Source organism: Leuciscus leuciscus (genome assembly GCF_965113295.1).
Source record: "Leuciscus leuciscus genome assembly, chromosome: 3".
In the NCBI taxonomy this organism is placed as follows: Eukaryota; Metazoa; Chordata; class Actinopteri; order Cypriniformes; family Leuciscidae; genus Leuciscus; species Leuciscus leuciscus.
In genome coordinates, this window is record NC_138727.1 from 10,318,432 (window position 1) to 10,344,705 (window position 26,274).

At 36.1% G+C, this 26,274-nt stretch overlaps 1 protein-coding gene and 1 long non-coding RNA gene across 4 annotated transcripts in view; one reads left to right on the forward strand and one right to left on the reverse strand.

Moving 5' to 3' along the window:
• The window catches only part of sdk1b (sidekick cell adhesion molecule 1b), a 370,259-nt gene that overhangs the window by 21,209 nt on the left and 322,776 nt on the right, over positions 1 to 26,274 (reverse strand). For all 3 annotated transcript variants that reach the window (XM_082163612.1, XM_082163613.1, XM_082163611.1), the window contains 9 exons: positions 25,806 to 25,927; positions 25,229 to 25,379; positions 20,769 to 21,006; positions 17,634 to 17,749; positions 15,745 to 15,934; positions 13,761 to 13,859; positions 6,054 to 6,248; positions 4,893 to 5,094; positions 929 to 1,032 (listed from right to left, as the gene is read on the reverse strand). In XM_082163612.1, coding sequence (XP_082019738.1) covers positions 929 to 1,032; positions 4,893 to 5,094; positions 6,054 to 6,248; positions 13,761 to 13,859; positions 15,745 to 15,934; positions 17,634 to 17,749; positions 20,769 to 21,006; positions 25,229 to 25,379; positions 25,806 to 25,927 — 1,417 coding nt within the window. The remainder of the gene's footprint in view (positions 1 to 928; positions 1,033 to 4,892; positions 5,095 to 6,053; positions 6,249 to 13,760; positions 13,860 to 15,744; positions 15,935 to 17,633; positions 17,750 to 20,768; positions 21,007 to 25,228; positions 25,380 to 25,805; positions 25,928 to 26,274) is intronic.
• LOC309494376 overlaps positions 18,411 to 26,274 on the forward strand; it is a 63,731-nt gene continuing 55,867 nt past the window's right edge. Inside the window, exon 1 of the long non-coding RNA XR_014204302.1 lies at positions 18,411 to 18,758. This is a non-coding gene — a long non-coding RNA (uncharacterized lncRNA). The remainder of the gene's footprint in view (positions 18,759 to 26,274) is intronic.

A 26,274-nucleotide genomic window follows, 5' to 3' on the forward strand; every position in this document is an offset into this window, starting at 1 on the left:
ACCATTTTGTCTGTCATCCATCTGTCTGTCTGTCTGTCTATCTATCATCTGTCTGTCGTTCTAACCATTTTGTCTGTCGTCTGTCTGTCTGTCTGTCTGTCTGTCTATCTATCATCTGTCTGTCGTTCTAACCATTTCGTCTGTCTGTCGTCTGTCTGTCATTCTATCTATCTGAGTCTATCTATCTATCTATCTATATATATATATATATATATCTGAGTCTATCTATCTATCTATCTATCTATCTATCTATCTATCTATCTATCTATCTATCTATCTATCATCTGTCTGTCGTCTGTCTGTCATTCTATCTATCTGAGTCTATCTATATATATATATATATATATATATGAGTCTATCTATCTATCTATCTGTCTGTCGTTCTAACCATTTTGTCTGTCTGTCTATCTATCTATCTATCTATCTATCTATCTATCTATCTATCTATCTATCTATCTATCTATCTATCTATCTATCTATCTATCTATCTATCTATCTATCATCTGTCTGTCGTTCTAACCATTTTGTCTGTTGTCTGTCTGTCTATCTATCTATCTATCTATCTATCTATCTATCTATCTATCTATCTATCTATCTATCTATCGTTCTAACCATTTCGTCTGTCTGTCATTCTATCTATCTGAGTCTATCTATCTATATCTATATCTATATCTATATCTATATATATATATATCTCTATCTGAGTCTATCTATCTATCTATCTATCTATCTATCTATCTATCTATCTATCTATCTATCTATCTATCTATCTATCTATCTATCTATCTATCTATCTATCTTATCAACAAACAGCTCTCAAAAACGTATAATTCACAATCTATTCAGATTTTCTCACAAATACTCAGGTCCAAAAAGCACTCTAAAAAATTATAATTCACTTTGCAGAACACACATAATCTAGTATTACCATCCTGCAGAGTGGTAACTGGCTCCGTTTCTTTGCTGAAGGCGCTTTCTCCCACATCATTTGTGGCCATCATTCTAAATTTGTAAGAGGTGTACGGCTTCAGCCTACAAGAAAAGAGATACATTTCAACACACACACACATACACGATCATTACCATGTACCAACAGAAACCATAAGTGATACATTTCTAGACTTCTTTCGAGAGAATCAGAGAAGGGAGAACTTGCTACTGTAGGTAGCCTATCATAGAAAATGCACTCATAAATACAGTCAAAAGAACACATTCTAATCTGTTGAGTGGACAGATCTGCTCAACCCATAATGCCCTGCTCAAGTTCTGCTTCAACCTTGAACAGAACTCTTGAGATTTTTATGCTCATCACAAATCATTATTCATTTATCATTCGTTTAATATTAGTCAACTGCACAGATTTGTTCATGCTTTCCAAACTTGGAAGGTGACACAGGTTTGTGGGTAATGTATATCAAAGTGGGCCATCAGGGAAACTTAGAGTGTGTGTGCATGTGTGTGAAGTGCACAATTAGGGATTTGAGAATCAGGACTGTGAGGGTGCTTGTATCGTTCTGAGTGTTTATGTGTGTGTGTGTGTTTATAATTAGGGCGTTGAAGACGAGGACTGTTAGTGGCATTTCTGTTTTAATAGCTGGAGGCATTTACTCCTCTGAGATAGTTTGAACACAAACATCCTCTTGGTTCAAAACACTCGGTTCATGCAATTATGAAGAATGTGTGTGTGTGTGTGTGTGACAGAGAGAGAAAGAAACCAAGCCAAACTGAAGCAAAGCACTGTACCAACATAAAAACTATACTGTAAATAAACAGCATATATCAATAAAGATATTTACATTATCGTATAGGGTTTGAAAATTTCGCAATGTAATATTCAACTCTTGAAAATTCATGAACATTTTGAATTGAACAATTAACAAAACAGAAGATTTTCAACAAAACAACAAAATGGAAGCGAACAAAAAACCTGTTGGGGTTTTATTAAGGTTTCCATTTTGTAAACATGATTAATCTAGTCTGTTTTTTTAAGATATTGGTACAAATTAAAATATTATTTGAAAATTCAGCATTGCCATCAGAGGAATAAATTATTATTTTTAAATAAAAAAAATAAAAATAAAAAAAGAGTTAAGTTTGTAATAATATTTCAAAATATTTCTATTTTACTATATATTTGGTCAAACAAATGCAACATAAGATATTGAACATAAGATAATTCTTTCACAAATTAATGAAATTAATAATGTTACAACAATACATTTATAAATTTATAAATATTTCAATTCAAATTTGAATCAAAATCAGATCATAATTAGCATAATTAACATAATTGTGTTAAAATAGCATCAGCTCAATCAAATAATCAGCCAAGAATGAGATGTTAAAATCACAACATTAGTACTTGTAAAATTAAATGTCAAGTCAAGTGCATTGCGGGATACAGTACCCAGTGCTATGTTTTGCATTTTAACAAATGTAGTAGTTAATCCAGCCATTCTCAAATCGGCATGCAGTGCACAGATTGCAGAAATAGTAAGGGTAGTAATTCAAACATATTGTTAGTTTTCCATGATTGTGATTCCTGGGGTAAATAAATTACATTTATGCCAGCTCTGTGCCACATTAAAAAGTCTGTCCAAATGCAGTTTTTTTGGTTATACATGCCACTTCAGATTCATCCTCTGTGCCTACTTTTCAGTAATAAGATGGCTTATGATGAGTCATTGAATGTCAGAGAAAGGCATATGTGGGTAATTAAATGGACAGGCATGTGGGCTGTGGGTAATCAGGTGGTACTGAATGCAGAAATGCTCCCATGGTTCCACTACAAAATGCGTTGAGAAAGATGGTGTTATAGGGAGGCAATTCCTTCAGCTCACTATATCTTTAGCCTTAATGCAAGTGGACATTTAGAGATGTGATCCAAGGTGACAGCATGAATCAGACAGGTGATGATGAGAAGAACGAAAAGTCAGGGTGAAAGAATATGAGCTAGTATTGCAGTACTGGAGGATGGAGAGCAGAAAACAGGTTAGTGAGCTGGTGGAGATGAATGGATGTGTGATTAGACATCAGGCCACCTGATGGTCAGTCTGATTATAATTGCAGTCTCTCACTCTCTCTGTCCATCGATTTCTCTCTCTTTTTATTCTTGATGTCTCATCAGTGTCACTGCATGTCCATAATATAAAATGTATTACGTTTTGTGTAATGTCATTCGTTTGGATTGACGAGCTTTGTTTGATTCAGTCCAATCGAGGGTGTTTCATTTTCACCCCTCGTCTCATCCTGACTCTCTAACCCAGTGGCAGTACTGTGGAGTAATGTGATGGTATCAATACCATGGGACTTTGACATATACCATGATACTTTCGCACCAGGTAGTTATAGGAACTCAAATGTAGGAACTATACTAGGGCCGTTTTCCAGGTTGCGTTTGCACCACCAGTAGGAACCCGGAAGTGACGTAAGCCAAACGACAGCAATGGCATTTAAGCGCAGCATTCAACAACACAACGTCAACAACTGGAGGATGGAAGACGCCATGATCGGTTGAGAAGTGCCTGGATTTCAGTGTCGGTCCATCAATCTCTGTTTTCCATGTTCGTTGAGATAGTTCATGGAGTAAGAATATGTAAACTGTGGCTGTTTTCGGAATCGCCCCCTATATATCATTCACTTTTCCCTACATTATTCCACTAATATAGTCCAATTGAAGGAGTGAGTGAAAACAAGTAAGTGAATTCGGACACTGAGTGCGCTGAAAATATGAAACTTAGCAAACATCGGTTGTACACTTATGGTGGTATTGAATGTGTGTACTCAATAACGTCCACTACAGGTTTCGGACACTATTACAAATGGCTGTCCCCTCAAATAGTGCCCTATTTAAGGGTATAGGAGGCAATTTCGGACACAGCCTGTGCGTTTACGTGGCTTTTTAAAAATGGCGGGTGCCAGTGTTTCGTATGGCATGAGTTCTGCCAATCAATGTACGCTTACGTCACTGGTAATTCCTATTGTGCTGGGTTAGACCCTACGCTGCAGGTAGGAGCTAATTTAGTCCTCCCAAAAGGTGTTCCTATAACTAAAATCATTTCCAGTTTCTGCAGTGCGAACACGCCAATAAGTGGGTACTTCTGGCAATAGATTATCTATCTATATATATATCTATATATATATATATATATATACCTGCTACCATTGTTCATGTCCAGGAAAACATGGTGCATCATAGTACAGTCACAAAAAAGGTACTACTATGGCACGTCTAAAAAATTACATCAAACAAACATGGTATTACCATGGTAAATGGGTAAATTGACCCCTGAAAAACATAACACTACTGTGGTGTAAGAGGAAAGCAAAGAAAAAACCCACCTTGTTACTACCATGGTGTATGTAAAAAGAAATTTAAAAAAACATGGTACATGCCTGGAAAAAAATGGCAAGAAAAATGATGGAATTACCATTGTATAAGTCCATAAAATTCTGGTACTACAATAATAAATGTAAAAAAACTAAACAATAAACAAATAAAGCAACAAAAAAACCCAGAACAAACCAACAAAAAACATGGTAGTGTTGTGATACATGTCCTGCAAAACAAAACTAAACAAACCAAAAGTGCTAACATGACATTACCCTTGCAACCATGTCCAAAAAAATTTTTTTGTAACTTTTTTGTTGTGCAACATAAAATATATCCTTGTTGAATTGTAATTCCATTATTTCCATATTTCCGTGTTTGCATACTCTAAAATCCAAACAATGACCTCGAGCGTAACTCCATCCTGTGTATTTTAATGTCTCCTGTGCTGTCTGTCAGAACTAAAGCACATTTTGCTATAAATAGTGACTCTTCTTGTACCAGCCGTTGCCCGCACAGGCAGTTATGACTAATCAGAGAGAGATATGTGCGCGTGTGTTACCTCTCCACCTCCCAGGAGGTGTTATTATGACCGATGGAGGATGTGTGGGTCTTCCACTGGCCGTCCGGCAGCTCTAAAGTCTGCAGAGTGAAGTAGCGCACTGGGGAAGAGCCGTCTCCCCCCGCACTCCAATGAAGACGAAGCTTATGAGACTCCACCCCTTTCTGAGGCACGGTGAGTCGACGAGGGGGCTGCGGACGCTCTGTGGGACATGAGGAATGAGTCACTGCTGGGCATATGCATGTGTCACAGACCCGGCTCGGGGTTAAATGCAGTGAGCTCCGAAGGGCCACATGCTGTTTTGACAGTATGCTTTTATTAGCTTTATGACTGATATTCTACTTTTACGGACTGACTGCACGAAACATGAGCATTTCAGTGAATAACATGAGTAGTTATTAGCTATAGTCACTTCTGATTCGTCACTGTTTATGTAAATGATTCCACAATTAAACAATAAACAAATTGATGACACAACTATGAAATAATATTATATGAAATAATAATCAGAAAAACTTATTTTAAATGTGTTTTTTTTTTTACAGTTTATTGAACCTTTAGACAAAATATATATTAAAAAATCTTTAAAAGTTATAAGTTATTTGTGATTGGGTATTTCATTGAGTATCTTATTAGATACATCTAAAAAAAGGGGCAGAAAAAAAGGACATGTTTTTTTACAGAGGCACAAACTGAGCAAAATTATGTAATTTTATGATCAAAACTCTAGTTTTTATTGTGGGGTCAAAACATGCAATTAAAAGGATGACTGAGGAATGTACAATTAAAAAAGTTCCTCAAAAGCCTATTGATACCTATATTTTATACTTGATACCTATATTTTAACATGATTGTCCTAAAAATGATGTATGGATAATCAAGTAAACCTAAGCTGCTTCAGTTAAATATTCATATTGCCAACAAAATAAAACTTATTCTTATATTTACTCATACTAAAAGGCCTTTTCCTAAAAAAATGATACTGTAAACTATAAGTCGAAGACAGAAGGTTCTAGGAAGGTAGTATATTTTAGACAGGTTTTTCAACAGTTTTACTCATGTTGATATTTCAGAGACCTTAGAAATTTGCATATCAAATACCTTGGACCAGCAATAAACTGGCTACAGGTTTCGACTTGTTAGATCATCCTTCAAAAGTACCTCTTTTTTCTGTGGTTATGACGATGGCCTCCTCCGGGGGTCCCCAGCCCTTTTGAGTGCGCGCTGTGATTTGGAAGACGTACGCCGACTCTGGGATCAATCCCGTCACCGTGAACTGACGTGCGTTTGACCCCACCTCAACCGTGGTGAACTTGTTGGGATCATTGATATCCAGACGGTAAGAAATCTGATAGCCTGCAGTAAGAAAGCCAAAATTGGGTAAAAACTGCTGCCACATGATTTTGATATATAATATGATCATATTAGTATATTATATTAGTATATTATCCTTAATATTCAACAATGTTATTGATTTGACTGCACTGAGACTATTGGATGAGAGCTGAATTGAGCAGGGCGATGATGTCACTGTTTTCTCCAGAGCTGCTGTATAGATAAATGAACTAAATGAATAACTAATGATGTTTACAATGGAAATGAATCAACACTGACCTTACTTAAGCTGGACAATGACACTATTTTCCTCTAGATCTGCTGTACACGTTGTTGCATTATTTTCCTGTTATCACTGTAAAGATGCTTTGAAGCAATGATCTGTATTGTAAAAAGCGTTATATAAATAAAGGTGACTGACTTGACTAGTATAGATCTGAGTGGAAACGAGTCTGTGTAGTGCTGTGGCCTAAACGTCAAATGTACATATTCAAATATGACATCTTTTTATATTATTATTCTACTACGAGAACTTAATAAGAGTACCAATATTTATAATTAATGTAATAATTTTTTTAACCATTATTAGTATATTAATGATAAATATTGTTGATATTAGTAAATTATCAATTATTTATAATTATTACTAATTATACAAATTAATATGAGTAAATTATAATTAATATTAATGATTAATAATTATGTATTAACAATGTATTAATAATGTATTAAAGTATTTTATTAACATTAATAATATTAACAATATTATCATGAATTATTAATTAAAATAATTGAAGTTAATATCATTCAATATAATAATAATACTTTTTTATAATGATTATTATCATCATTATAATATATTAATTATAATTTGTTTTAATATTAGTAAAATATTATTTATTTATATTAAAAATAATTACTATTATTATTAATTATAAATATATACATATTAGCATATTATAAATAATAATAATAATATATGAACAACTTATGAACATGTTAATAATAATAATAATATTCACAATTAATATATTATTAGTAGTAATTATAAATATTAGAAAATATCGTTAATTGTATAACAACAACAACAACAATAACAACAATTCATGAATTCATTAACAATTTAATAATATTTACAATTAATATATTACCATTATTACTCAATTATTGCGACACGCAAATAAGAATTAGGGGAAGGTTTTTAATATGGCTTTTTTAATTCTGTTCATCACACAAAGCTATCGTATGGCTTCAGAAGATGTGGACTATAACACACAAATTAAATGGATTACACTTTTTGGTTTATGGTGTTGCTTGTGTCTTTTTGGAGCTTGACAGCAAACATCCTCACACACTTTCAATGTAGGAAAAAGAACAGCATCAAAATCCTGGCATAGCCATATCATACAAACTATACAGCATATTTCAAAACAGCTTGAAACAATTCATCCGATGTGTATCATTACAACGGTCTAAACATATGAGGCGTCACATTTCAGCTAAATACGTAAGGTCATTATACAAGTTTGCAACAGCAGCTTTCCTTCATAAGAGTTAATAACCCTCTCCTAACTGCAGACATGGCTCATTTCATTTTAATGCAGATGCTAAGACCAAAGTGTCCCGTGAAAGATTTCCAAAGTATGAGAACATGTTTTAACCTGGAAGCGCTTATTACAGTTGAAAAGGTGTTTTTGACATGAGGCGGTGGAGAGATGGAGAGAGTCAAGTTCTCTGTAAGAGGGGGAATCTACAGAACGGACGAGAAAGAGGTTTTTATCTCAGTCACATGGGACGCTTGGTGTTAGCGTGCTCCGTTTGGAGGATTAGCACGATTTTACAGAGCTGGGGATGGTTTTAATTCAATGTTTTTTTCCCCTTTGCCTTGTCTTCGCAGATTCTTATTCGCCCTTTCTTCCCTTTTCTCTCTTCCTCTTTCCGAACGCACAGCTCGCTAAGATCCTCCTTTATTAAGAGGCCATCGCTAACCCAACTCAAAAAGCCCAGAGGGGCCTATGCAAAATCCTCTGCTTTTCCCGCTTGTTCCTGAGCTCTCTCTTTTGATGGTTTTTCTTTTCTTTTTTACTTTTTTTTCCCTGTTACGCTAGAGGCAGAAATCAACTAGAACACTTTTCTTCTTCTTTTCTTCACTGTCTGAGTAGCTATTGCCCTGGACATGGAGAAAAGGAGGGAAAAGGACAAAAAAACGGGCAACAATCAACTGTTCAGGTTTTGTATTTTCCCTCATCTATCATGGTAGAGCTGTGACCCATGCCAGGTGGTTCAGCGCTCATTTTTTAATGTCTGGGTTGCCGTGGTGAGAGCAGTAAGCCGTGTAATTGGTCGGATTGTTGCCCCCTCGGTCAGGCGCATTTTATTTGTGCGCCCTGTTACCACAGGAATCACTGATCCCTAACCACAGGACACATCACAGCGGACACTCAACACTATGAGAGAAGGAAAGGAGAGACCTTTCTACCACAAATATCATGTTTTTAGGACACGTTCATACCAGTCATATTCTAGTACCTTAAGGCACCATTTAAAATCATGGTAATAAAAAAAAGTACTGTGGTAAATACGTTTCATATTAAGATGTTGTTGTTTTTTCATATATACAGGCTGCATTTATTTAATACAAAAATACAGTAAAAACAGTAATATTGTGAAATATTATTACGATATAAAATAACTGCGTTTTATTTTAATATTATCTTCGATTGCGAATCAGAATTTTCAGCAGCCATTATTTCTGTCTTCAGTGTCACGTGATCCTTCTGAAATCATTCTAATATTCGTAAAAAGGTGCAATATGTTTTTATCTCGGTTACAGATTAGAGTATTTTCTAGGCTTGCTATTATTTTTGCTGTAAATGTATCTGTTGTCCAGCTAATTTATGATTGTTCATAAAAATTATAAATATGGCTAAACAAATTGGTCACACTTTAGATTAGGGTCTAATTCTTAAGATTAACTATGACTTTTGCCTCAATAAACTCATAATTACTGCTTATTAATAGTATGGTAGTTGTTAAGTTTAGGTATTGGGTAGGATTATGGGATTTAGAATATGGTCATGCAGAATAAGGCATTAATATGTGCTTTATAAGTACTCATAAACAGCCAAGATCCTAGTAATATGCATGCTAATAAGCGACTAGTTAATAGTGAAAATTGGACCCTAAAGTGTTACCAAAAAATTTAAACTTAAGTTATCTACAATGACACTGCCCCTTAAATGTCTTCAATGTGTTTATCTACTTTTTGAACCTTTTAGAACACTAAAAAAGATTAGCTTGACTCTAAAACGTAGCTTCCCCAAAGCTGAGCACCACAATCTACACGAGTCTCTGAAAGATGAAAGCAGGAATGTCACGCTGCCAATATCTCATGAAAACATGAAGAGCTGCGTACACAGCTACAGCTTAAACTATATGTTTTTACAAAAGCAACAAAGAGATTAAAGGTATGCAATTTTTTCAAATGTTAAAATACTTTCTCCTATCCCAACTTAAAGGATTAGTCCATCATTTACTCAGAAACTCATAAACGTTTGGAGTGATATGAGGATGTCTGTGGAACGTGAAACATTTTTGAATAATGTACCTTTTGCTTTTTCCATGAAATTACAAGGTATAGGTTGATTTTAAGGTACAAAAAGGATTCACAAGCACCATAAAAGCACACTGTCTAACCTTGTTTTCCACAGTTTTACAGGTTTGACCGAAGTAAATAATTACAGAATATTAAGTGAACTAATTATTTAATATGGCTAGATGACTATAATTAACTAGAAGTAATTCTTATATTGATTTCCCAAAATGTAATTGTGTGAACATCTAGACCAACTGTAGGACCTTGGAGCAAATCAGGCTGTGATGACATCATCAAAACAGAGCAAGAAGCAGAATTATGTTTTAATCACTCACTGCTGCCATTTTGAGAAACTATTAAATAATTTCTAAGAGGTGTGATGTGTGTGAATGTTAAATGTTGATATTAATCAAATTTGAGTAAAACGTATCATATTCCCTTTAAAGAAATTATGACTAAATTATACTCTGCAAGGGGCGGGGAAATTAGGAACCATGTGACCAAGAAAACAACATGTTATTAAAGGGATACTTCAGGATTTAGCATTAAGCTTTGTATTAGTAGAAAACCTGTAGTGTTTTCGAATTACCGTGCTTTCCTCCCTCTTGTCCCCCTGAGGTGAGAGATTTATGTATTTTTTGTCTGGAAGGATTTTCTGGCCAGAGGCTAAAGACTACAGCCAGAAGTAGGGGCTGTTCTGCATGTTTTCAAGCCGCCCATAGAGGGTGGGATCTCACTCACAGAATGTACACATAGTGTCAGCCGTCTTTCTTTGGAAGCTAAGCTAGCAGGCTCTTGTTCTGTGGAGAAAGCTGAGTAGTAGGAGAAAGCTGAGTAGTAGGGGTTACCATCCTCTTTTTCCCGGACATGTCCAGCCGTCGAGATCGTCCAAAATGTCCGGGATTTGGCTTTTGGTTTCTGCAGTCTCCATTCATTGTTTACATGCACACCTTTTGTTTCAATCTAACTGAATTCATTCCGATTGGTGAATCTGAATGTAAAGTTTACATGAACGCTAAACAAGTGATCGGTTGATGTGCTTTTTAACATTGCTAAGAAAATTCCCCCTCCTCCGTCGCTCATCAGTAATCATCAGTCCTGCTCGCCACAGTAAACATAATGAATGGCGACTGTAGAACGCAAAAGCCGAATCCCGGACATTTTGAGTGATCTCGAAATCCCGGGCAGATTCGTCACGGAGACTCACTAGTAGCCTAGTCTTGTTGTTTTAACTGCGCGCTCTTACCGGAAGGCGTGGTTTGGGAGTGGCCTCGTAGAGCAGCGAAGCAAGTGCATTCTGGGAGTTATTGTCTTTCATCCACATAAGCCAAAAATACATTTTCTGGCTTTTCTCAGTCTAGAAGGCTCCAAATTCAAAAATTATTTCACATTTCTACTACATAAATGACCCATTTTAAATACACATTCATCTTTCCAGAGGTGAAGTATCCCTTTAATGTAAAAGGAGGAAAACACAGTTATGCCCTGAGCTAAAGACAATTTCTAATTGGTCGGAATCCCTTTTAGGGGTTAGTCAACCCGTAGAGTTAAAAACTCATGACACAAACAAACTGCTGCTCTGTTCTAATCTAGTCTAAGATGAAGAAATGAGTTCAGTCTAGTCTCGGATTTCTTATCTTTCTTTTGATTTAGTTTCTTTTCAAAGTTAAGTTGACCCATGTCTCAAACTTCTACCTGCCTATGACACTATGCATTTCATCATCAGCCAACGCACCATCGCGATTGGTTTCCTAGACGTCACCAGACGTTACCAGGCCGCACGTGAATCAACGAACCTAGGAAACCCCTTTTAGAGAACGACGACAGATAAGGGAACCCCTTTCACAGACACAATCCAAGAAACGCAAGTAATACCTACAGTTTCTACCTGAACTGGTGCATTAAAGGGATAGTTCACCCAAAAATCATTAATTTAGCCCTCGCATTGAGTTTTCAATGAGGCTTTTATCGCACCAGGTATAATCATAATAGTTCAATGAAGTCTTGTTTGTATTTAAAGAGATGTATCTTATGTTTTGTGCTTACAAGTTAATGTCTTAAACTGCTGATTTTGTTTCCATGCTAATAAATACTTTGCATATTAATATCCATTGCAAAGTTGACAGTTACAGCCAATCAATTGATTGCTGGACTATTCATTTGATCTACTGTAAAACAGTGATTCACAGTAACACTGGCCTAATCAATGACACGAGTTTAATGTGATGTGGGTGTCTGTCTATTGTTCAACCAATGTCAATGGCGGTGTTTGGGAAACTAGTAATTATTTTTGCAACTCCGTTTGGTGATTCTAATAGCACTGGAATTACAAACTTCATCTTTAAGTCCATAAATGAATCAATGCGAAGGTGAGACAGAGATAAAATATGAGAGATATAAGAGAGACAGAGAGCCTGATAGAGAACAAGAGAAAGAGTGTGATGAATAAAAGAGAATGATCATGTGTGTGAGAGATACTGACAAAAAGGGAGAGAGAAAAAGAAAGAGATATTAAATGCCAGAGCAAAAAGAGACACCAGAGAGAGAGACCTCAGCTCATTCCACCAATCAATATTTGCAGGCTCTTGCTTTCAATACATTATCACTGAAACTCATTTAGGAGCTATATAAAACAACAACAACAACAACATATTATGATGCATGACATGTTTAGCATAAAATATACACTGCAAAAAATGATTTTTGTATTGTTTTGCAATAAACACACGCACGCACACACATTTTTAATGTTTTTGGAAGTCATGTAATCCTTCAGAAATCATTCTAATACAGTATATTGATTTGGAGCTTAAGAGATATTTCTTCTTCTTATTAATGTTATAAAAAATCTTCTGTATGACTGCAGAAGACTTGGAATATAGCACACATCAAATGGACCACTTAAATGATACTTTAATGGCGCTATAATTTTTTTATTATTCTTCAAAATTATTCTTTATTATTCTTCAGAAATCTAAAAAAATACAGTCATACAGGTGAGTAAATGATGACAGAGTTATTAATTTCTAGGTGATCTACTCCATCAAGAAGAAAGATTTTATGCAGTGCACTGATGATGATTTGATCTGGTATTCTTTTCTTAATCATTTTATAGGTTTTCTATCTGAAATGCCTCCAAGGTCTCTTAAAGGCATCAATGCCTCATTCACACCATACAGCCAGACGTTCAGTAATTGAAAAATCAACACATAAGACTGGAAGACCCATTGAAAGTGCTATTTGAAAGTCACATTATCAGCGTATCCTCACATATGAAACATATTACAAAGATCTGGGAGGATAAAATGAGCGCTGGAACACTGACAGCTCTGCTCTGATTGAAGATTTTTGGTTTATATCGCTCAATCCTACACAGGGAACGATTGATCCAATCAGCAGAGAGCTCTGTGTGCGAGTGTGTGTAGAAAACAGACAGAAGGCAAGAGATCATCCGAGGTAAAGAGGCTTCACATTTCTATCACTATTAAGGGATTATATGATCCATCATGGGTGGTTAAGTGTCCATAATCCAGTCATCTATAGCTGCGCATCAGTACGTCCCGTAGTCTTGATAACGGCAAAACTGAGGCGGTTTAATCTCAATACACCGTTGAAATCCCAATTCACAAAATCTCATGACACGCGCACATACTAACTGACTTATACGCAATACACAGCATGTCCTTGCAATAATACAATTTCAAATAGCTCAGGGCGCAATGGGAACAAACATACAGGAGACTTTTTACAGGAGATGAAATTACATTCTTGTAACCTTTGCAAAGATATAAGTACTTTCATAGCTTTATATAAAAACAACAGAACAGCGATTTCCTCAATGCTATCCTACATTTTATGATACTAAAACATCAAAAGTCCTCATTTATATAGCTAGGTAAATGTGTGTGGCTGGCTGTGTAACGTCTATGTTCTCTTACCCATAATGATACCGTTTGGCTCTGAGGGAGGTTGCCAGACAACCCTGACAGACGTGAGACGCACTTCTGGAAACACCAACCTGACAGGCGGACCAGGAACTGGAGAGAAGAGAGGGAGGGTGAGAGAGGATACACAGTCGAACATGGTATTTAAAACAGATTACTGTAGTCCACACACTGATTTCTGCAAACGTAGAATACATTTCAAACACTTCAAAACCTGTTTGTGGGACCAAGCTTTTATCTCGGCCACGATAAATATGACATTTTAATCTCTTAACACGCACACACAAAGCCTCGCTGTAAACTTCTAATTCCATAAATCCATAAATATAAATATTAGTGATTCATAATCCCTCATCAAACACATTTAACTCTGCCAGTGGACACTAGGCCAACAGCGCTGGTAATCCACTAGTTTTGATATGTATGTGTGAGTCAGTGTGTGTAGAGAATAATCACATAGACATTCCAGTATCTGGTATCCCTGGTCTCCCCGTACATTTCCGAATGAATGTTGCTCCATTGAGCCGATTAAGAAAAATGACAGAAAGAGGGCATTTGTCATTCCGCTGGCAAGACTCCACAGTTCACATATGAACACACTCACTCATTTCAAAGGGGAAGATGGCAGCGCTTACTTCCCTGTGCTGGGGATATATGAATGCAAACATGCGAGTATATATTTCTGAGAGAAGCTTCCCGAAGGAAATTTTATTGCTCAGAGGTTGCTCTATTATAGCTCAGGAGATTTAATGAGGTTCTCACTTGATTGAATCTCATGAAAACTGTCAAGTAATGCCTGTGCCGTATTTTCTACTCCAGATTCAAAAGAATCCAGATTATTTTTTTTTCCCTACCATGCCATTAGCTTCATGATAACTAAGCACATTTGCCTCCATAATTTTATAAAAACCTCTCATTACTGCAATGTGAAACGCATTTTAGTAATAATTTCACAGTACATTTGTAAAACACAATTATAGTAATATTTATTGTAGTAAATATACAAAATAATACTTAATTCACAAAATTGATCATTTTTAATTGTACTGAATATTTAATATTTAATTATAAATAAATGTTAAGTAAAATGAATAATAAATAATTACAAAATAATATTCATATAAATAAAATAATTATGAATACAATAATTAAAATAATTATTGTAGTTGAATATTGAATATAATTTAAGATTATAATTATAATTTATAATTTAAGTTATAATTTTTTAATAAAAATGAGTGATTGCTTTACTTTATTACAATGACATTTTCTAATGGCTAATTACAGAACTGAGAAGGCTTTTAAATGGGCCATAAAATGAAAGCGCCCATATAGCTTGGAATCTCTGACTTTTATTTGCCGACTTTTTCACATGCAAGCACAGTTTTAGGCTCTAATGAGAAACAGGAGATGGACTTGAGAATACTGGGGTCTTTTTTCTCAGAAGAAATATCTGAAATGTAGTCACCATTTAATGTCATTGCTGTCTGGGAGCAAATTCTCATTAGTTTCATTAGTGGTTTTTCTTTTCTATGTGTGAGTGAGAGTTTGGTTCAGACAGGTGACTCAAGCGATACAATGATGCAAGATGAGGTTTCATGCAGTGGGGGCACCAGGAGACCAGGCGAGTGTGTCAGCGAATATGCATTTGTGTTTGTCTGTGTCTAGAGCCACGTGGGAGGTAATGCCAGTCTGAATGCTGGGCACAGCTGGAAACCACCAGAGCATGAAGCAAGACATAACTTAGAGCTACCATTATGAATGTGTGTGCGTGTGTACTGGTGTGTGAGTGTGTGAAGGAACATCTGCTAAATGGGTAGCTTTCACTCAAAGTCTAATTTTGACCCAGTGTGTGCGCGAACATTTATTTTTGCTTTTATTATGCATGTACGATTTGTCATAACCAGTGGGAACATCTGAAGAATTAGGTGATGCATGTTGCTCAGTGGGCGATGCATTGATTTTATTGGTTGCTTACCATCATCCTTGGTTCTCTCAACTGTGGGGGGGAGGCTGGGTGGTCCATCTCCGACACGTGTAAATGCGAGCACCTGGACCTCATACACGATGAACTTGCCAAGGTTCCTTAAAAGAAGCAAGTGAGTCTGGTTCCCGTTCACCAGCTGGACCTGGGGAGCCCGCTCAGAATCTTTTTCTCTGTATAATACCTAGAGATAAAGGGAAATATAGGTCACATAGAAACAGTTTTGATGTGCTATAGAGTGTTGGAGCATCCTAAAATCAACAACATACATACAGTATAGTGTGTAACAGTGCTTGCTAATTACTATTACTCATGCTAAAGGTTAGGGATTTGAGCAAACCACTGGTGGAGGATAAAATAGATCAGAATATCATAGAGACGTAGAGATGAACTCGTTTGACTTGGATCAGTAGGTAACCACATAGCAACCGCTCACAAAACCTTAGCATTGCGTCAACAACTTTTGCATGTTAAACATCACTGTTTCTTCAGATATCAGTTCCAGATTTGCCTAACTTGGGTCTTGACTTCAGAAGAGATCAATAATTAATTGTGTTATTTCATTTCCCCCCACTTTTTACAGTCTAAGCATTTTATCAATTGGCTTCTTCCGACAGTGTGTAAAAGGAAAAACTGTTTCAGCAATTTCATGATCTTGCATCATGTCACTCTACACAGCCTAAGCAGAAATTTGACAAAGCCTTATTCAAGCAACAGCAGCGAACATGGTTTTCAATAGCTTAACACAGTTTATAGATGTGTTCAAAATGAACTCAATATGAACTATGTTCTGCTGAATATGTGCATTAAAGCATGAGGAAGAACTTTTGTAGATATGCGTATAAGCAGCGCTTTGTGGTATAAAGTGCCTTTGGCGGATGATACAAACATTAGATATGTAGAAGTGTACTCCATATACTTTTTTTGCTATGGTGCATCAGAGTTGCTTCTGAGTGGTTCTGCTATGTGGTTGTTAGGGTTTTCTGGTTGGTTTCTTACATCCCTAGATCAAAAGAGCCAAGGTGCCTACATGTGGATATGGCTCAGTTGCCTCCTTCAAAGAAAGCCCATGGGATTTTTTGCACATTTTAAGACATAACACTTAAAAGTCTCAATGAAATGGAAGTAGCGACCAATCTTTTATTCCATACTGTGACAAATATCCGAGTGTAACAGATTATCTGAAAAAATGTAGGACTTGGACTTGGCACTATCCATTGGTTGTTGATTGGATGGAAGCAAATCATACGTCATCAGAGAGAAGCGTGTCGTTTCGCCGAAAGATCAAGTTATGACATTTTGATTAAACATTACAAGGTCAAAAAAAATTTGGAAAATGAAAGGAAACATGGATGAATCATTTACAATAAGATCTATAACATACATAGATAGGGTGAATTCTCATTTCATAAAGGGACAATTCACCCAAAAATCATAATTCTCATTTAGATAAGGATGTCATGTTGTTTTAAACGTGTGTTCTTCAGGAGAACATAAAACAAGATATTTCGATGAATGTAAAAAAAACTAAAAAAAGAACATTTTGAAATATTGCTCAGTCTTACTTATCAACAGTATTTTGGACCCCAATGCCTTTCATTGTCAAAAATGAACAGCAATTTTTCAAAATACCTTTGTGTTCCACAGGAGAAAGAAAATAATATAGGTTTGGAATGACATGTTATGACAGAATTTACATTTTTGGGTGAACTTTAATAATAATTGATTGCCTGAAAAAGCTATTTAAAATGATTCCAGTCAGACGTCTCCATATACAGTACAAATTCACCCTGCTACAGAGTTTCGGCAGACAGAACTCTCCAGTTAAGTCTGTGGGGGATTTTAAGGGTCTCAAAGCATTCCCTTTGATATAGTAACCGTACCTTGTAACCAAGGATGTGTCCATTCTTCTGGTGCTCAGGGACTAAACCCCAGGTGACCAATACACTCGTGGAGCTCATTGCTTCAGTGGTCACATTTTCAGGGGCGCCAGAGGGAACTGAAAACACACCCATATAAAAAGCCATTTTAAAGTAAAGCAAAAACCTACTCAAGGCTGTGTTACAGTGATTTTACAACACTTAAAAGCTATAACAATATGATAAAAAAAGACACCAATAGTGGCATTTATCATTAATAATTATAAGAATAAACAATTCTAGCAAGTAATACAGTTTATTAGCCAAAGGCCCATGTCTCAATAGCCGACTCAAAACAAATCATTTTGGTCAGGGTTTCGCATTTACTGACTATTTTTTGCTGAAATCTCACGCTCTTCTATTGAAGTCTGTCACATTCATTGATTATAAACAGAAGAGGGCTGACAGCTTAAACAACAGCCTCTGACTTTTCTCTCTGATTCCCTGTCATGTGAAGCTCAGTGATATAAGAACAGGAGAACTGGTGAGCATAAACTCTTGTAATGGACTGATTTAAGATACAATTCAAAGCTTTACCCTGTTAATGTGGGTAATGTGTATTTGTTCCTTCAGGGCTTGCCAGCATATGTTCATGCACAGCTTCAGTGAGAAAAAAGACAAGACACTTTCTTATTCTGTTTGAGTAGAACAGCAGAAAAAATTGTGTTTGTAACTTTTGCATCTGCTGAGGAAAATGATTCAAGGGAGTTCAGTGTAAGAAGGATTTCTAAAGTGTGATATTCTAAAGGCCCGTACACACCGGGACGAATATCGGCGCGCGTTATTCGCCAGCGTTTTTCAACGTGTTTTTTGTGTTCACACCCAAGCGATTTTCGCTGACGATGAGCCGAGTGAACATGCAAATTCATTCCCTGACATTAGATGGCGCTTAATGTAAAACAGAAATACAATACCACTCCATAACAGTATATACTCTGCAATACCACTCCATAACAGTTCTCTTTTATCAAGATTTTTGTAGTCGCTGTCGCGTTTGTCATATAGTTCTTTATGTTCCCGACACCAACGAGACCAGCAGCTCTACATTCATCTTGCCTTGCATCTTCCTCGTCTTATTTCTTCCCGGCAGTGTCTGTCTATGGGCAGTGTATACGCTACTTGGCGTATATCTTCTTCGCTGTTACGTATGTGTGCTCGGCAAGACCGTTTTGTGTTTGAGCGCCCCCAAGTTGTGTTTTACTGTAACTTCAGAAGCTCCAGACACGTGAGCAAAAGCGCCAATCTCATTGGTCGGATAGTTTTTGACGCGGTGCGTCAAACCAAAAAAACGAACCCGAGGCGTTTAAAAATTTTTTACGCTTTTACGCGTGCCGTTTTTCACGTCGGTGTGCACACTCACATTGGCGCCCTTTGTTTAGTCACGAGGCGTTAAACGTCGGCGAATATCGCGCGCGAAATTCGTCCCGGTGTGTACGGGCCTTAAGGCTGGAAAAGTCTTGAAAATGTATAAAATCTTTAAAGGTTATTAAAAAAGTTGTGGAAATTTCTATAGTCAATGGAAATTTTTTTTTCTAGGTACACTACTGTTCAAACGATTGGGAAAGGTAAGATATTTGGGGCCAGATTTACTAAACAGGGCAAATTAGCGTGAGAGCGCAATTCCATAAAAGCGCCGGTGGGAGTGGAAAGTTCTGCGCGTGATCTACTGACGATGTGCAAATTAAAGAACATAGACGCAGCCGGATCATTTCCATAATGACCAACGCATTATACCAAGAACAGCGCAAATTAGCATAGGGTCGCAAACAAGCAGAACCGATGATAATCAGGTGCGGGTGATCTACAAACAACACAGGCACAAAACGGGTTAAAACATGCTTTTTTGGGCGGTAAATAATGGTGCAAATAACAGTAAGTTGACTAGCACAAACCTTAGTAAATCGCCTTGCGTGATTCGTTTAAATACTCTCCTCCCATAAATTTTGCGTCTGAAAGGGAAACTCCTACAAATGCATATGCATTATGGTCAGTCGCAAAAATAACTGTCCATGCCTTTTCAGCGCTCATTTTTTTTTGCGTCAATCCTGACAGTATTTTTTAATGCCAAAAGAGGGTTTGTGCTGGCGCAAACTGTTAGTACTGTTAAATCTGGCCCTTAATGTTTTTGAAATAAGTCTCTTATGTTCATCAAGGCTGCATAAAAAATTATATTTAAAAATGTAATTTATTTCTGTAATGGCGAAGTTGAATTTTCAGCATCATTAGTCCAGTCTTCAGTGTCACATGATCCTTCAGAAATCTCTAATATACTCTAATATGCTGCTTTGATGCTGAAGATTGTTTTTTATTAATATAATTTTTTTTTTATTGCTACGTCTGATCAATTTAATGCCATGCTGGATAAAAGTATTAAATTCTTAAATTTTTTAAAAAAAAATGTACTGACCCGCTAACTTTTGAACAGTAGAGTATGTTCAGTTCTAAAGCATTTCTTCCACGAGAAATGACTCTTTTGTGAGCGTGACCTCTATAACATGATGTTTTAGAATGCATATTGAGTCACAAGCAACAGAAAAAGTAATGGGCAATCAGATGTTTGAAACCAGTAAGTGGCCACTGCCAAGGACACAAGTGCCACCAGCTGCCTCTGATCATTTCATACTTTTTGGATGTTGAGTTGTCAAGATCATTAACTCAGCAGGGAGTCGCTGGGTCTGCTAACGGCCACCCGCTGAGAGACGCGGCCTCGGGCAAATACTCCATCTGAGTCTCCAGCGACTATGCAAATGAGGCTTGCGACTAAAAATCGGCTAGTGAGATGCTGGCTAAACTGCAGCTTGTTTAGAGTTCCTAAATAATGCAGCAACTTCTGGTATTAATATAAAAATCAACTGACATGTCTTTATAAGAATTTTATGTAAATACCTGTCTTATATTTTATTTATATCTTATAAAACACAACTGAAATGCAAAATGATCAAGATGGAAATGAGACCATGATGCACCAACATTAATTTGGTTACAGGCAAAACAGCAACTATATTTTGTTTCTTTTCCTCGTTGATCATTTATTTTGATCGTTACTTTTGTAAAATCAAAAGTGGAGAAGCTACATCTAAAGCAAGCATTGTGTGTCACCTGACTCTTTAGTTTTGCCCAGCACAGGACTGCTCCAGGGTCCAGGCCCGATGCCGTTGTAGGCCTGAACGCTCAGCTCGTACTCCGTCCACTCCTCGAGTCCCTCCACTGTCACCTCTCGAGACAGGCGCTCAGAAACCGTCTCCATCCGGGGCGTCCCGAGCCCGTCTGCTCTCTGTGCACGCACACGGTATCCCACACTTTCAGGATTTCCGTTATAAGCTGGCTCTGGAAGAGGCTACAAAAGATGAAGAGGAAAACATTGGAGCAGGAAAGACTCTGAAACACATACAGTACATCAATAAGAAGACCCAAAAACTATGATTTGGATTCTAAATAGAATGGCTAACAAACTAAACTGTGTGACATAGCACTGGTGATAAGTTTGGAAACTACAATTTTTGAAAGAACACTGTAAAAAATGTCTAACCCTCCCAAATCAAAAATTTCAAGTGACCGATAACATCTACATTTTTCAATTGGCCCAAGTGAAATTCTTGTTGCAATAGTCTGTTAACATTGGCTCAATGAGAAATAATACGTCAGACTAATTGAAAAATTTAGATGTTATCGGTCACTTGAAATTTTTGACTTGGGGATGTCATTTTTTTTACAGTGAAGTCTCTTAGGCAGCACTTATTTAATCAAAAATACAGTAAAAACATTAATATTGTGAAATATTATTACAATTTAAAATAATTATTTTCTATTTTAATAAAGGTAAAAAAAAAATAAAAAAAAGTATTCCTGTGATGGCAAAGCTGCATTCTAATATAATGTATATAATCCCATTTTAATATAATGATTTGGTGCTCAAGAAACAGTTCTTATTATTATCAATGTTTAAAACAGTTTTTTTGTGGAGACAATGAGAGAAATTATTACTTTTATTCATCAAGGATGCATTAAATTGATCAAAAGTGACAGTAAAGATATTTATAATGTTACAAGAGATTTCTATTTAATAAATGCTTTAATTTATTTCATAAGTAAATGCAAATAAATGCTGTCCATTGAAATACTGTGTGCCCAACTTTTCAAGCAAAATATTTCACAAATTTTTTTTTATTTTAAATAAAAAAATGGAATCATGCCTATTTTGTTGTCTAAACCACCATTCAAAAGTTTGGATTAAATTTAAATTGCATTAAATTGTTTAAAAGTGACAGTAAAGACATTTAAATTGTTACAAAAATATTTATATTTCAAATATATGCGGTTCTTTTGAACTTTATTATTTGATCTGAAGAATCATGTGACTGAAGAATATTTCAAAATACCTGTTTTTGATTTTAATATATTTTGAATTGTAACAATATTTCTGTACACTACTATGATACATTTATTTGAAGAATAATACTGTATTCTTCAAATAAATGTAGCCTTGGAATGCATAAGACACTTCTTTCAAAAACATGTAAAAAAAATCTTACCGACCCCAAACTTTTGAATGGTAGTGTATAATATCAGACTTAAAAAACTTTTAAAGAGAAACTTAAGTTATCCAAACACATTTTGGCCAATTATATTGGTACATAGTGAAATTTAAGAGCTAAAATAGTTGAACTAATTTTCTGCAAGTTAATCTATACTCAACAGGAATTGGAAATGAATGTCACAGAGCTCATCCTACGAGCTAAGTTCTACGATGATCTGGATGAATGAAAACCTTCACAAGCGTCAAATTGTGTGCAGCAAACAGAAAGGAAGTTCCTTAATCTCCTCATAAACATAAATTAAATGACATTTGAAATTGGCTGTAATGCAGCTCAGTCCCTCGCCTGCTTCAGCTGTGCGTTGCGCATTGGCACATTGCTCAGAGACATTTCCCAGCATCAGATGCCAAGAGTTTGCACATGGTTGCTCGCCTAGTACTTTTAATACCCACTCCAAACCTTACGATGTTCACAGCTTCAGTACATTGACTGCTTGAAGCGTTTCAATTAAAATGCTTTTGGCTAGTTGACGAATGCAAGTGACTTCATAAATACGGGCCAAATCAATGTTTCAGTCCTTATGGTCTCCACAATAAGCTGTGAATATTTATATGATGTGATATCAACAAAGCTATCTCATCCATGTAAATTTGAGTTTTTATTTTATCTTTTATAACTAGCCATGGTCACAACAAGCAATAAGCTTGTGGATGAGCTTGTTTAATTTTCAGTCAGGTTAACTTTTTTGGGTAACTAGGTCAGCTTTGATGAAATTTTCCATCACGAGGTAACTCTGGGTTTCCGTGTTTTCACTGTTATGCCGTGTCTCACGGTAGGGGGCGCTATTACGCATCTTCTGAAAGAGTACTGAATCTCTGGATCAAAACACAGGCAAAAAAGGAGCAGAAACAAGCGATAAAAGCATTGCTAATGCACGTTGTAGTCTTTGAAAAAAACTGGCTTTTCTCAGCTTTTTGTTAAAAATGTTGCTTTTTTATAAAACTTACACACAACCAAGGGTTGATTAAAAAGAATGCATGAAGCTAGAATAAAAAGTGTTTTTGTTTGTTTAAAAGTAGAGGCTCATTTCTTTCTTTTGATATATTGTGTGTACAGGTATTCACACAACAAATTATAGGGGCCAATACATTTTTGGGAAAATGATCAAAAATGCTTTCGGTGGCTGGCAACTTTTTTTTCTTTTTTTCTTTTTTTACGCTGGCGGTGAAACCAGTTAAACTAGATTATGAGTGGCTAGTGAATAAGACTCAGGTTTTTGTGTTTGCAAAATGTACAGGCGGAATGTTTTTGCTAGTTCACCTCATTATGAGAAATGAAAATTAGCTGAAATACTTCTGAAACTCAATGCATTTCCACAGCAACTGCTCATAAAATACATCTTACAGTGTAAATTCTCCTCATTAAAGACATAAAAACTCGAGAAACGTGGGTTACTTGGCAAATGACGGGGGAGCGGTAAAAGTATAACCTTTTCTTCAATGGCAGCTACATGGAAGTTTTAGTACGAGCTTAATAAATTATAATCCATAAAAAAGAGGTTATAGGTCACTGTTTTCGTTTTCAGCGCTTGTGAAGTACTGCATTAAGCACCATTATGTCCCGAGGGTCATTTTTTCGGCAACATCACCCCACAAATGTGTTGCTACGACCAGCGGAGGCTTTGCAGGAGCTGTTTTTTAGATTAAATGGAATCCTGTCTTATGAAATGACAGCTTTCATGTTATGTGCCTCTACAACTCAAATTCTTCGATCGCTCTTCAGGCTTTGAAAAGGTGAGAGAAAAAAAAAAAGGAGAAGTGAAGGAGTAAATAACAGCAATTACATCTGATACTGACAGACACCATGGCTCGTGATAGCAGAAAAAACAGAGAGGAAAAATAAGCTGTCAAACTCTTCCAGCATATGTGTGCAGCCGACAGTATTTGTGTCCATCTCTGCGTGTGTTTGAGTGAGCGGAAATCGCGATATTTGCATGAGTGCTCCAGTTTTAATGATAATGTTCACACAAAAATCCATAACCACCTCGTTTCCATGCAGCAAGAAAACCTTTTAAAGCTCCTTGGTTCTTATAAATGGCATATATATATTAGAGAGAATAAAAAATAAAAAATAAATCTATTTGTCTGGCGCTAATGATACATGCTTTTATCAGTTTTATAGAAAAGTAATTCAAAAACTTCAGAAAAAATTATTTATCATGTATGTACTGTATGTATGTATGTATGTCTGATGTAGACTTCACCAATTCAATGGCATTTGAGTTTGATGTCATCACAGAAGTCTTCCGTGACATTTTAAAAGTATTCAAATATTTTTGTAAAATTCCATGTGGATATTGCAACACTATTGTAACATTATGTAGCAGTGTGTTATGAAAATAATTCAATATTGTGTTCATTAATGAAAATGCTTTTTATTTTATCTTATTAGATTATTTATGTGTGCTATTTATCCTGCATTAAACTGCTATGTTGTTTGATTTAATCATGGTTTACTCTGATTGGGAAAATGTAAAAAATCATATCACCGTTCTACACATAAATATATTAACTATCAAAATGTGCAGAAATGTAGAAGCAGTTCGGAGTCTGTACGATTTTTTTTATGGTTTTGAAATAAGCCTCTTGTGTTCAAAAAGGCTGCATTTATTTGATCAAAAATAAAGTAATATTGTGAAATATTATTACAAATTAAAATAACTATATTCTGTTTTAATATATTTGACAATGTATTTTATTCCTGTGATGGAAAAGCTGAATTTTCAGCAGCCATTACCCCAGTTTTCAGTGTCACATGATGCTTCAGAAATCTAATCCATCATTGCTGAATAAAATAAATATTTTTTCTTGAAAAAAAAAAAATCTTACTGACCCCAAACTTTTTAACAGTATAGTGCAGAACACCAAATCACATTTACATGCAGAAAACCAGAACTTGGTGTGAACTTGACCGTAACTGTTTGAGGATTGTGTGTGTGTGTGTGTGTGTTTGTCCCTTTCTCACCTCCCAGCGAATCCTCAGGCTGGTTTCACTAGCAGAAAACACTGTGAGGTTTGCCGGGGCCACATCTGGATTCGACTGCAGGGTCTGCATCTTACGAGAGGGCTGACTGAAGGGACTCGAACCCACAATGTTCACCTGCTTCATCCTGAACCTGCAAGGCATATGTAACAGGGGATTTTGGACAGGATAACAGATCTCTACAGCCTCTGATCATCTGTATGTAATCCCTTTAGGACAAGATTGTGTGCCGAGAATCAGAAGACAATCTTTCCACAAGACCTTGAGAAAATCAATTAAGGAGGGAAATAGAAAAGGGGAACGAATGAAAGAGTTAGAGAATGAACAAATGAAACAAACAAAAAAAGATAGCTAGAGATTGTAAGGAATACAGGGATTGTAACAAGCATTTAAATATTGAAAGGTCATTACCAACTGAGATTTAAACACCAAAACTGAACAGTTAATGGGTTTGTGAAGGTCCGTTCACACTGGAGCTTTTGGACCGTTTCTCACCACATTTTGGTTAATTTGATTGATGTGAAAGTGGTTTCCCGTTTGGAAAAGGAGAAATGCTCACCTGTATTGAGTGAAGGGGATGAGATTGGGAATCTCCAGAGTGTCTGAGGCTGGCGGACGGTCTTTCTCGAACAGAACCTTCCATTCCCCTTCCTCTTCCTCTTCCTCACCCACAGTCCCTACCTGTGGCCACACAGAGGATGTGTTTGAAGTGAACAATGTTCTGCCTACTGCATACAACACTGAATATAGACTGAATATAGAATATAGATAGAATATGCAGTATGACAAACAAACATTTTAAACTGTAGTATATTTCATTACATGCTTATAGCAGCTAGAGTCGTCTAGTTTTCATCTTGGGGGAAAAACAGTAGTAAATGTTGTTGTATAACCTCCTCAATACATCTTTAATCCAGCGAGTGGTTTTCAGTCATCATTTGATAACAAAAATATTTTATTATAATTCTATCTGAGCTATTTTGCGCTAAATTGCGCCAATTTTATATAAAAATGCCCTATCAAATAAT